This window comes from Lepisma saccharinum, chromosome 2 (assembly GCF_977018435.1).
Source record: "Lepisma saccharinum chromosome 2, izLepSacc3.1, whole genome shotgun sequence".
Classification (NCBI taxonomy): Eukaryota; Metazoa; Arthropoda; class Insecta; order Zygentoma; family Lepismatidae; genus Lepisma; species Lepisma saccharinum.
Genome location: NC_139230.1, coordinates 161,797,794 through 161,812,180, shown reverse-complemented (window position 1 = coordinate 161,812,180; position 14,387 = coordinate 161,797,794). Strand labels below are relative to the sequence as shown.

The window sequence follows — 14,387 nt, the reverse complement described above, 5'->3', positions numbered from 1 at the left end:
ACGTATTACCGCCTCTCACCAACCACACACATACAAACAAATATATTAACAATATAAAGGGCCTGTGCGATTAATATGTATACAAAAAGTCTAATTCAATTATACAGTATACATATTTAAAATATTTAATTTAAGGTGTGCGGAGTTTACATTGGCCATTTCACATACTCAGACTAAAACATAATTTATTCTTCATATCAACAAAGTAACTTTTGCTAACAACACAAGTACAGTATTACAATAATTTGTGGATAATTTTGAAAATGAGGTACGCAAATGAAAATATGGTTAGAAAATTAATAATTGGTTGTTAATATACCTATTAAGATTTATTACGGTTCTTTTTAACGATTATACCTAATCTGTATTTTTCAGGAATTTTGAACAGTTTTAAGTTGTTTTTTTTTTTTTTTTGGAAGCTACGCACTTCAGGATTTTCCGAGCCTAATTTAAGATTTTTAGAACATATTTTAGGAACCTAAAAGCACACTTTTTAGGACCTAAAAATCCAAGGTATAGTGATAACGCATAAATTTTGATTCGAAGGCTAACTAAATTATTGGAAATATATTCAACAGAAAACAAACTTTGAGGATATTCTACATACATTAATAAGTTAAATTAGAACAAAAACGAGAGTTACAAAAAAGTACCAAACTGAAAGCGTAATGCATAAGTAATTGCAATTCAGATGTCAAATATTAAAGTGTCCGGGTTTTTTTGTCCAGCAGTATATAAAAGTGCAATGGCAGTTTCCCATGACTTTTCACTTTGTATCAGAGCATTTTGAGGCATCAAGAAAAGCAGCACCATTCTTGTAGAATTCGAGCATGCACCTCTCATCACACGAGATACGTATCAGCGGTATTTGTCAGGTGAGATATAATAGAAAATAACTTCCAGAGTGCTGCAAATCCATAACGTAATTTTGATCTCACTTCTACTACAGAATAAACAATGTGGTTACAGAAGTGAAAGCATTGAGATGCTAAACACAGTGGAGGGAGAGGTGGGAGGTGGCATGGGTTGATGACTCATTGAATAGGTATGATGTCAATTGTTCTTGATCAGCACAGCAACAGCTTTACAACGTACAACTCAGAAAGCCATTCTTGAATCTGAATTGTATTGCACATTATATACGCACATGCATTATACATGTGGAAATACAGCATAAAGGGCACATTAAAATTTAAATTATAACAAAACCAAAAAGTTAACACAACAGTGGAGGTTTGACATTCTACTTTTTGAGAGGAGTAAGGTGAAAAATCTTAAAATATGGGAAAATATAAAATCCAGGAAAATTTTATACCATGTTGTTTATTGGCTCATGAAAATTTGGAAAATGTAAAATCAGGGTTCCAATGTGTATGTATACTTGTTACATTCGATTATTACAATCTGTTGCATAATACAATCATTGTGCTGATAAAATTAATATGGTTAATGGCAATAATGAATATGGATGATGAGTTGATTAAAATCATTACAGTACAAATCCAAAGAAAAATTAATTAATCCACTAGAATTTGTGCACAAGTGGCCTGGTTTTGAAGCAAGTCATTCTAATGAATTGACCATATACATTAGAAAATTATTTTTAAAAACACCCATCACTAATAATGTTATCACCATTCAATGCACTTGCACACATGCATCTCGTATTTTCCAAACACACATGCACAGCAAAAATAATCTAAAATATGGAAAACTTACCAATATTTTGGCCAGCGTGAGCTGTCACCAGGACCAAATGAAAGGAAAGAAATTTATATTACAAAAACTCTACAAGGAAAGCAAAAATTATGTTAAAAGTACACTTTTAAAAATGAAATGTTGCACTCTTAAGCAATGCTTGCTTTAATTACTTTCCTTTGCCCTAGTTATCATTAGAGTGCAACTGTCTATGCTCTGAATCAATAATCAGGATTAATTGATTGATTGATTTGGTGTTTTAAGTCCACTTTATGCACAGTAAGGCTAATCGGGACTGGACCTACAGTTCCGAACCACTTTGTGCCTCCACCGGGTATCGAACCTGGGACCCCTTGTTTACAAGGCGACGACGCTACCACTGCGCCATCGGGGAGGCTCAATAATCAGGATTAAATTTTCCACCAAAATACTTATCAAGCAGGAAACAGATTACGATGTCCAATATTGAATTGGCAAAGAGGGAAATGTTTGGCAATTAATTGAAACATTTTAATTGTGAATAATGATTAGTATGAATAAAATTATGAATAAAACAATCAATCCAAAGTGTATATAAGTACATACTTTCAGTGTGTACTCTACTTTATCAACTATACCATGAATGAAATACATGATGATATTTCAAAAACACATTTGAACTTTGCAAACGACTTACGATCTAAGTATTAAAAAATTTCAGAAACCTTTAACAGACTAATAACTTCTTAAATGTTCACATAACCACAGTTGATAAAATTCAACATAAAATACAGATTTTTTTTTTACTTATGCGTGGCTTATAAAAGTCTTTCTACAGCCAACATTTGGAAAGATGCAGGCAGTGGACAGTGATGTACACCCAACGGTGAAAGAAATAGTGGGCAAATTGTCCATCACCATATTCATTCAGTCTGTTTTTCACAATGTGATGATCATGAATTGAAGTAAAAAACGTCAGTAGGCAGAGGACAACATCTGCTATGTATCAACAGAAATTCATTCCTTAAAACAAAACAGGGTGTGGAATAAAGTGTAATGAAAATTGTGATGAACAATTGGCCTGCAATTATCTCTTGCCGTTGACTGTATATTGTTAATACGAGACAGATGACGTACACAAGGCAGCTTTTAACGAAGTAACTTTTATCCATTTAGCCATATTACTATCAGTTTCTAACTTTCTTTACCTTTTTAATGTCACTTCATTAGATAACCATAAAGAAGGTTTGGCAATGGACCCAAAATGTTATTGAATACTTCAGCAGACTGTAACTTCTTCCACCTGGATGGGAGGTTTTCAAGAACATGCTTTGCAAATATGCAATGTTGCACAAAAAAATTGTAGGAGAAAATTGTCCATAGCCAGTTAGGGTTGGCTTTGTTATCTTTCCTCAAAGAATTGTACTGTTGTGGGAAGGACAATTTTGGCATTTCCTTCCCAAAACACACTCTCATGAAAAGAAAATCAAATTTTACACAGAAATTTATATTTAGAGTGCCCCTGTAACCACCCGTAATAAACCTAGGTGAATAGGATTGATTTGAGTTGATGTTTTAAGTCCACTTTATGCACAGTAAGGCTAACTGGGACTGGACCTACAGTTTAAAGTGGGTTCCTAACTACTATGTGCTTCAACTGGGTATCAAACTAGGGACCTCTCGATGCACACCCATATAATGACGACATGTTTCATAAGATCCTCGCAACAAAATTACAAAACCATGGAATTGTTTTTGAATAACCAATTTTTTCATCATGTGCTAAATAAAGGTTAAGCAGCAGTGGACAAAATTGAAAAGTACATACATTTTTTATTAAATTTAGGATTTATCTGAAAGTAATATTTTCTCAAATAATGGTCCTTTGCAGTATGTAAAATTCAAATAACTAGGTTAAATGGCCCATTGCTAGACCAATAGCCTACTAAGAAATAGTTAGCCACTCTTCTTTCTTTTTTTGTTATTGCATAATAGATTTTCATTTATTATTTATGATCAACTATAGGGAAACTTTCAACTATACTTAGACGGGGCCACAGGAACTCTCCGACAAGACATTTCTTGAGTAAATTACCCTTTCCTTCTTCTAACTGAGTATCTATATAAAGACAGAATGTCAACTTTGTACTTTCTGTGAAAGCCACACCAATTCCATCCAAAATAAAACACATTTCTGTTCATTTGAAGACTTGAAATTCATATTGACTAAAAATAAAACCAGATTCTGACAAACATCCAATACTTGTATTGCATTGTATATTGAGTATATCATACTTTAACATGCGTATAAATTTTTAAAAAAAGACAAAACTCCTATATTATCTGTAGTTTTGGAGAAATGATGTGTTAATTGCTGATTTATTTGATTCATTTTAAGTGACATGCAAGGCAAAAGTTACCATGTAACATTAAAATGATGGAAAGTTCATTATTGTATGTAAGGAAAGTGACTTTTCTTGTAAATATACTGTCTGGTGTCTTCTTTGAACGTAAAAAAATAAAACATCAATGTGTCGTGCATTTTCAATGCTAAATCATTCAAAATCAGCATTATATTGAATATGAAGTGGATAAATTGCATTACAATGAAGAAGGTACACACAGGACAATATGAGGATATATTTATTGTCAAAAGTTGCAGTCCTTAATGCTCCTAAGTTTTTGCTTCATTCAGTTTTGTGACACCGTGTATGTAACACAGATTTTAAATATTGATAATTTAAGATGTTGGACTTACCAGAACACCTCTCCATATTTTTCATGCAAATTAGGTGTAGCCAGGTATTGAAAAGGCTCTCCTTCAAGCTGTGATTCAACACGTTCTGTTACACTGCTGCTAGCCAGGATAACTACATTTGATATCAGCATACTCTTGCAAAACTTTATTACATCTTCAAGAAAGTGTTCTAATTCTTGCTGATTAAAAGAAGAAAAAGATGATTACATAAACGAACTCACAATGTTTTACAAAAAAGGACACATTTTTAACAATGTAAGATAAATATATATATATAACTTACGTGAGTGAGTAGGAATGGTTCAAAATGATGTTTCAGAAGTTTATACATACTTCCTTCATCAGGTAAATAAAAAACTTTAGGTGCCAAACATGGTACCGCGTTATCAAATCATAAGTTCAGGATTCAGGTTGAGGATAGAAAAGGTAAAAAACTTACAGTGACGGCATAAAAACTCCGAAGAAAGTCTTTACAAGTTAAAAACTCCCCATGTTAAGGCTAGGAAAGCGAGAAAGATTATTGTGAATGAAAGTAAAAATCAAGAAGATAGAGATGATGATGATGAAAAATGTAATGAAGGGCATTTCGTCGGAATCCCCTATCATAAGGGGGTTTCTGAAAAGATCGCAAAAACAATGAGAAAATACAGCGTAAAATGCGGGATGAAAAGGGGGGGAGGAATAAGGATAACCCGGAAGAACAAAAAAGGGGTATACCGGATAGAATGTGAATGCGGGAATGAATATGTCGGGCAGATGGGGAGAAACATGCGCACTAGATGGGGCGAACACGATAAAGATATTAAGGAAGGGGTACCCAAAACAGGCCTATCCCAACATATATATAATGAGCGGACATACGATCGTAAAACGAGAAGTAATTAGGAAAGAAGAGAATAAATTAAACAGGAACGTTTATGAAGCTGCATTTATATGCATTGGAAAAAGGAATAAGCTTAACAGAGATGATGGTAATCTGGAGGAAGGATGGATCGCCCTTCTTAAAAAATGTGATAAAGCAGTAAATACGGACACTAAAATGGGTTTTCATGTCACTCCCGAGGTTATGAGGGCCGTCAAAGAAGAGAGGGAGTTCACCTTGGAAAGGTGACGTACACGATCATTGAGGGCAACGATGGAGGGGAAATTCTCATTCAACGCAGCATAGGAGCGCTCACAGTCCATGTGTTCTACCTGACGGAAGCCTCTGGGAGGCTGTAATAGGTCGTCCACTTTTATTGGTTTTAACTGATTTGTTTTTAACATGGGGAGTTTTTAACTTGTGAAGACTATCTTCAGAGTTTTTATGCTGTCTCTAAGTTTTTAACCTTTTCTATCCTCACGTTTGATAATGCAATACCATGTTTGGCACCTAAGTTTTTTATTTACCTGATGAAGGAAGTAGTATAAACTTCCGAAACATCGTTTTGAACCATTCCTACTCACTCACGTAAGTTATATATACATTTTTATCTGTATTGATAGTGAGTAAAACACACCATTGTAAAATGTTTAACAATGTAAGGTTGGCTTTAGTTTAAAAAAACAAGTAATCATACTGAATAGTTTTAGCTTTATATTTGCATCCATCCAAAAAGAAATAACCTGATGTGGTGCTATGTCTCATAACTACATACATGTGTTACGGTCATTTCTTTTATATATTTACAGTAAAACATTCCTTTTATGTTACGTATGTCAGAGGACCAAAGTAAAAAAAAAAAATGTAAGAAATTGTATAATCCAGGAATGTATGCAGGGTTTCAGAGTATTTACTAGTGAATTCCACCATATTAACCAACCGCTTTGAGTTTTGTCACTGGCACTCTTTTGACTCAACAAGTGGCTAAGGTCACATATGACACAATTCTCACCTTGGTTGTACAGCTCTGGTGCACCCACCTTATTTCCCATACGTTGCTCTCTAAAATGACCATCTGTTTTATTCACTGGACCACCACCTTAGATGGCGACAGTTCTGAAATGTAGACAAGGTTCAAATGGCACTCTGTGCCTTCTTCATATTCTGCAGGTTTTCTATTTATTTTTTAAAGTTGATGTTTGCACAAAAAAACACCTGCAATTGTTCCAAATTAATTTTCGCCATAGATTGTGGAAAAAAAATTTGCAGAATTGTCTAGTAATTTTAAAGGTGTTTCACCTAAACTTCTGAGAAACTTACCTCTCTATATTCAAATATAATAGCAATTCTGTCCAAGTGGATGAAAATCAGTTCTGGGTTTCAAACCACAAATAAATTTCAGTTTTCAATTTGAGGAGGATTAATCATACATTTTCTCCATCATTCTTAATTCTATTTACAATTTTCATCTCATTCTGTATTACTGCTATATAGTTCTAACTTCATGGAATGTGGCAGAGTGAAAATTTTTCACAACAGCATTTTCATTAATTAGGAGTACCTACTTCAAAGTTGGATATTTTCTGTTGCTCTGAAGTGTCATGTTGACAAATTTACCAAAATCGGGACTTTTAATTTTTTCAGGATGGATAAATAAGAAGTGTTGAAGCATACATATCTCAGCCAACATTTAGAGGTTAAGACACTATTGTCACATGAACAAAACTTGCTCTTGTTTCTTTCTCTGTCCTATCATGTTCATTCCTTGTCATCCCAAAGCTCTTCAACCTCCTAATGTTTTAAGCTTTATCTTTGACCTGTCAATTCAGAAAGCACACATTGAAATTATGACTTCTGGTGACTAGAATTAAACATTAATTTATTATCCATCCACCACAGCCATTCGCTAGTAAGGTGTGCAAGTGAGTGAGAATTGCATCACCAGTGTGTCTTCCAGAAATTGTTGCAGATTTATGTTTGTGTGTGCAAACTGGCTTCCTGCTAGATGGCTATCAAATCGAGAACCAACTTGAGCATGTGCTTTTTCATTCACTGAAGTACGCAATGTTCCATCACAGGAAACCGTGAATCAGTCTGTCTTGCTCTGTCCTGGATTAGTGTGTGAGTGTATATACAGGGAGGTTATTTCAGTCGTTTACCGTCACAGCGTCGGCTGCCAAGCGGCCCCTTCATGCAACAGGTCCTGGCAAATTGACTTACAGGAAGTCCATAACAGAAACATTTGTTTTGTAATGTTTCCACTTTTCACAATTAGTTACAATTACAATTGAAATAAGCACGTACCTTGTCGCAAGGATGCTGCAAAAGGTGTGCTCCCAAATAAAAATATTTCTGGCACCTTATTTATGACATCTAATCTTAGATTAGACATCACTACTTTATCCTCAGTTTTCGCAAGAGCACCGGCAGCTTATTGGGGGTCAGGGGAGTTGTCAGCCGTGAGAGGGTGCTTCATACTGAATGAACATGACACCTGTCGGCAGTGATGCCAACCGTAGGGACATGTCCCTATGCATAGGGACTTTTCACTATATTTCACCCGTGTAGGGACAGATTTTACCAAATAAGTGAAAACATAGGAACTTTTTTCAATCTTGGAAAATAACATTTTATTGTGCAAAGTTGCAAAGCTTACTCACCAGTCAGTTGCACTTTCTTCGTGCTCGGTTTGGAATGAATGGATTAGTTTATCTGGATACTTTAGTGAGGAGGAGAAAAAAAACTAACTAACAAATCTCCATCAGAATTTTGGAACATGTTATCGGTTACCAAGAACTTTCAAGGCAAGTTCTTTTTTTAAAACATTTCCACTCTTGCGAAAATAGTGCTAACATTGCCACATTCTAACATGGAAACGGAAAGAATATTTTCAATGTTAAGTGATACAAAAACAAAAAAAGAGAAATAAAATGGGACCAGAATTGTTAAAGACTGCAGGAAATACAGCATCACCAACCAACATCTATCTCTTCACAGCAGCAGAATGTAGGAATTCAAATAACATAATCAACAGTAAACGACTCAATGTTGTTCATTAGGGATGTGCGGGATCCCGAAAAGTCAGGACCGGGATCGGGAAAACTTTTTTTCGTCTTTTCGGGATCCCAAGCAGTCTGGAAATACCGAATTGTCACTTTAAAGTAATTAATTCTCGACATTTTCTGTATTGCAAGTTTCTGGAACTTATCTAAGTTTTTATTCTAGAAATGCAAAAACAATCACTTAAAGTGAAAATGACGTGTAGAATTTGAGATTTCCAGAGCTTCGGGAAATTTCGAACATTTAAAAAAATTCCCATCCTGACCCAAAAGATTTTGTCCCGCACACCCCTATTATTCATTAAGGCAAGAATTTACAATACCGGACCCTTCTGTAATTTCTATGCTAAGTCTTATACTCACGAAATAATTAGTCGTAATGATTTATCTCAAGTTAACATGTTGGGATGAGGTGAAAAAATTGTTCATTAACGTGTAGAAGTTGTAAAATAAGCTTTTCAATTCTCGCAATGATTCTCAGTATACAAGTATGGTAGCCATATTTGTTGATATGAACAAATGACGATGTTCACAATTAGTTACGCTGTCTACAACGTTGCCACACTGTTGATTTCATACTTGGAGAGTATGGATCGTGTATGAATGGCGGAAGAGAACAGTAAAAAAGTTGTTAATGTTGTACAGATTTTTAGATGGAGTGTGCAGGAGGATGGCCGTGGGCTAATTAATAAACTTATGGATTTCGGTATATTGCCCAAAGAAGGTGCTTACATGTGACAGCAACAATCACGATGTAGAAGAACATGTGGAGTGTGGACTGATTTGATTATAGGTAAGTTTGGCAACAGTGCATCGATCGTAAAATTGTAGGATACGAAATTGGCGTCTTCGATGATGAACATTTGCCGTTAAAGTGCTACGAAAATAAGATTTTTTTATCGGTTCGTAATCACAATTAGCGCAAAACCATTCACGGATAGCCTCACTGACCATTCTCGGTAAGGTTTGGTTAAGTTAGGTTAGGCAAGGCAAACATAGTAAAAATTTGGGGTCAAAAAACCATGCCGGGTAGCCCCACAACCATTGACAGATAGCCCCACGAACCATTCAGGTAAGGTTAGGATAGGCGAACATAGTTAAAATTTGGGGTCGTAGTAATATCAGGAATGTATATTTCGTTTTTTTAAGTATTGGAAACACAAAATCTTCCAGTAAATAATGAGCACTCAATTTCACTTATTTTGCAATTTTTACACGTGACCCCCAAATTTTAACTTCAAATTCGTGATTAGGAGGCCTCAATTAGTGAGTATGCGAAATATTACAAAAAACGGGGAGGGGTCCTGTATTGTAAATTCGCTCCTTCATTAATTGTGGAAGCACCGAGCAGAAAGATTTGGTAAGTAAATGTGTATATTTTATCTTCTGTTTTGCACGCTCATGAGGTGGTGTTTTTTTAGTCACTTTACTTGGCGTAGGGACATTGCCGAGAAATGGTTAGCAACACTGTTGGCTACCAGACGTAGTGAGTGTACCGTACCCTCATGATCACTTCTGTTTGAGTTTATCAGTACGCGTGTTTTTTATACTGTGTTATTCAGTGCTAGTGCTTTATTGTGTGTTAATTGTTATTCATTCATTAGTTATGCCACTAAACAAATATAGTCTTGAACAAAGAGTTTTTATGTACGATAATTACGTAAAACGAATTCTTGCAGAAAAGTGGTCAGGCAATTACGAGAGACAGGATCTCTTGAACCTAAGAAACGTGTTGTATTGCTGTTGAAGGAGGCCATTTTCAACATCTCTTATAACACAGGAGGTTAGTGATCATCATTATTATTACTTTTAAATATCATTTTATGCTTTCGGTTTGCTTTATGCGCCGGGATGCTGTCTTCCCTTTCTGTCAACTGAGGATAAAGTAGCGATGTCTAATCTAAGATTAGATGTCAGAAATAAGGTGCCAGAAATATTTGTATTTGGGAGGACACCTTTTGCAGCATCCTTGCGACAAGGTACGTACTTATTTCAATTGTAATTGTAATTGTGAAAAGTGGAAACATTACAAAACAAGCGGTTTTTGTTACGGACTTCCTGTAAGTCAATTTGCCGGGACCTGTTGCATGAAGGGGCCGCTCGGCGGCTGACGCTGTGATGGTAAACGACTGAAATAACCTCCTTGTATATATACACCAGTGTTACCTCCCCTCCAAAACTCTCCATTGCCTGCATGAATCCACCTTACCAATATGCACGTGATAAAGTTGATAGGACGTTGCCACTCGAACTGGCAGATACCATGGTCTTGTTAAGTAGCTTTTTTGGAATGGCATTAAATGGAAACTGTCAACAACATTTTTGTTGCACAGTTTAGATTTTCAAATTCTTTCATTATTTAAAACTTCAGTTTGAAATACTACAGGAATAAAACAGGTTAATTGTAGCTTCATTACAGCATCATCGTTTTGTTTAATACCTGGGTTAATAGTGACTATGTGCTAGAAGATGACGAAAGACACTGGTGATTTGATTGAAGAATGTAAGTATAGTGAAGTGTTCAATTGTTATGCATATTTCACATGTACGTAATTTGTGTGTGGAGAGATCTTATTTTTGGTGAGTAGGCCAAGTCTCCTTTTTGTATATAGTATATATTAAACGTTAGGGCAAAAGATTAAAATAAAATTAGGAATTCGTGGGCAGCAAAATTTTTAGAGACAGTTGGTTATTGTGGAAAATAGAATCCTAAAATGTACGTGATATAATTTATGCCATATAATCTATTGTGCATTAAATCAGACTGAGAGAATAATATAAGCAGTATATTTATTGAAGTGAAACATACTTTATCTCCGTTCCGACTTTGTAGTTATATGCACTGTGGGAATTAAACTTTTTGCTTTGGTGGGGATGCCCACTCTAAGGTCTCCTGCAGGTTTTTTCCTCGGGGGAGGGGGGAATAGTAAGATTTCATATCTTGCTCTTCAGTCATAGAAACATCTATTGTTGTTGTTGTTTTGTTATTCTTATTATAAAATAATTATAGCTACCTTATTAATACTACTACTACTTTGGAAATCATAAAATAGAAATTGAATTTAAAATACTTTGGCACTGTATCAGGGTGGCTACAAACAAGCAGAAATGAAATTCCCTGACTTTTCCAGGTTTTCCAGGACAAAATTTACATTTTCCCTGACAATTACAAACTAAACTAAATCGATGTTTTTGCAAATGGAAATAATAAACTCATACAGATCCACGTATGGTTTTGTTAAGTACCAATATTATCTTCTATGAAATTGACTTAATTTCTCTATTCTCTATGATTTGAATTCAAACTGCAAAATAGTGAATTTGGAAAATTATTACAATTCACAAGCTAGGGAAGGATTACGGAATTTTGTCATAAGCAGTAAGTTTAAAATAAAAAACTTGATTAATATTAAAGTTACGACTAAATGAGATAAGAGTGAAGAGTGAATGATTAAGAAATACAATTTGTAATTTATCAGTCTCTTTATACTTTCTCGGTATTATATGTTGATATTTCCAATGAGGTTTGGAACCCTTTGCATGCAAGAACCATGAGTGCGGACTCATTTTTCAATGCATAAAGCTACTTGTCTCTTCTCTGTAAAGCAAACAACTTAACTCTTTCATCAATAGGATTTCTGCTTCAGTACAGTATATCCAAGTGAAGTACTGTGAAACTGACAACATGCAGTTATACCATTAATGTTGACGAAAAGGGTATGTAGGTATTAGAAATTTAACGCAACGAATTTATAGAATTGCACTGTATAGGTACCTGATTTAGCTAACCACACATTAAAACAGTTACACACTAATAATAAAAGCTTCTGAAAGTTCATATACGAGGGGCATCCTGAAAAGCTCTAATGGTGCCTATACGCAGCACTAGTAGTCGGAGAGCGACACACACACATGCTGGCAGGAAGAAGTGGCATGTAGCTTCATGATCATGTGCAGACCGGACGTTGTGAGTGATAGTATGGTCAGACGATGGTGCAGACAATTCATGGAAGGCCAATCGAATGTGCACAAGACCATACAGCTGAGTGCATCACTTCAGGTGAGAGATCTTGGACCACTCCCTGTACAGCCCTGGCCTTGAATGTACAGACTTTCATATCTTTGTTTAACTGATGAGGTTTCTGGCAGGATAAGGATTTGACAGCTACACTGTGATAGAAATAGTTCCAGTCTTTGCTGTCAGACACATATGCCATGGACATACAAAATTTAGTGCCATGCTACGACAAATGTCAGAACAACGGTGGTGATTATGCCGAAAATTAGGTTACGACTCAATTGTTACTAATGCAATAAATTGCAACTGATATTCTTGTTTTATTTATGCCTAATTGGTAGGACCTTGATATTTTGTTATTTTTTTTCAAATTGGTGTATTTTCTTATTTTTTATATTTTTACTATATGTTGTTATTTTTCCAAAATTTCATATTTTCATTTTAGCGCATTTTCTGGCAAATATCTAAAATTATGCCTTCATGGTGTTTTTAAACTACTGTTTCAAATTGTAAGTCACATGGCTTACACCTCTTCGTGTTTGATATCTTGAAAATTATTGTGGGAAAGTTATTTTCCATACCCCTTTTTTAATTTTATGGTAAGGATTTTAGGTAATGGAATTTTCCCCGTATATACTGAAGGGTGCATAAGGACCTTAAGTGGCGACGCACCCAAAAAATTAAATCAATTAATCTCACGTGACAGATACCGATATATTATGGCACCAAAAATTGGCATTATCTTGTTTTTGACTTGTTAGTTTTACATTTCCCAAAATTCGCGTTTTTGTTTTAGAACATTTACCTGCCAAATATACCGAAACATAATACTCCATTGTGCTTTTAAATTGTAGGTCACATGGTCTACATATTTTCGTGACAGTTTGAAATGTTGGAACAGATTTTTGAGGAATTAAAAGTAAAGTGCTCCACTGCACTTTTTCATGAAGGTGTATAGGGGTGTGGAGTTAGGGCCCCACACTTTCTTGATCACGGCTGAAGGTGGGGGTGATGTGATCAGCACCACGCTCCTGGCTACCTTTATCCCTCAAAGTTTCCTCAAGGTACAAGCTTCATATGATGCTGGGTGGGTGCCGGAGCAGTTTGAATAGGTGGAAAACATCCCGGTTCTCCCCTGCAGGGGATCAACCCTGGGTCTCTCGCATAGTAGTCAGACGCCCTAACGACTGAGCTCCAATATTACTCGCTCGACAAATGCAGATGGTGCACACTTAGCTTGGTAATTCAAAACATATCTTGTGCGACAAATACGAAGATGTGACTCCCATGTGACGGTAGATACGCACTCGATCTCCTGTTAGAACCCTGCCACTTTGCTCTGTGATGCAAATGGTTTTGATAGAAGTTGAAATTATTCGGAATTATTCCATGTACGTATAACTCTATAGTTTACCCTTGAGTAAAATGTTGGAAAACTTGCATGTTCTATGTACACAAACATGGCCTAGAAAGGACAAAAATGTTGGATTTCATGGAATTTTTCGTTGTTGTAGGACATTTCTTTAAAAAAATCGCTAAAAACGTCAACAATTCGCATTATTTAGAACGGGCAAAAAAATGTGTCCAGACATCACTGCACATTCGTAAACATAACTTCGCAGCAATTACCATTTTTCACGGTTTTGGCGTTTGCGAAAAATCAATGTCTCTACTAATTGGAAATTACTTTCTGGCCACCCCTTGTATAAATCAGTAGATGGAAAGTGAAAATTTAGCAGGGCTGGCAGAGAAAAGTCAATTCTTGAAGAAAGTGATTTGCCTTTATGATTGAATGATTCGAGTAAATATGATATTAAAGTATTTACATATTTATTATTAGTATTTTATTTCATAATATTGGACATTAACCTTACTCAGTGAGAGATTAATGACCATCTCTCATGAGTTTAAACAGACAGGACAGAGAGTTGTTTTAATTTCATTGCAATACTAGTGTTGCACTTGTCAATTTTTATAACATTCACGAATGCAGATTTGTGTTTCACTTTTTCG

General features: G+C 35.3%; 1 protein-coding gene across 1 annotated transcript in view; it reads right to left on the bottom strand.

The window, feature by feature from the left end:
* Positions 1–14,387, bottom strand: part of LOC145984161 (proteasome assembly chaperone 2) — a 51,836-nt gene that overhangs the window by 17,843 nt on the left and 19,606 nt on the right. The window contains exons 4-5 of the mRNA XM_083117648.1: positions 4,436–4,614; positions 1,720–1,740 (exon numbers count right to left, since the gene is read on the bottom strand). Of these exons, the coding sequence (XP_082973774.1) occupies positions 1,720–1,740; positions 4,436–4,614 (200 nt within the window). The remainder of the gene's footprint in view (positions 1–1,719; positions 1,741–4,435; positions 4,615–14,387) is intronic.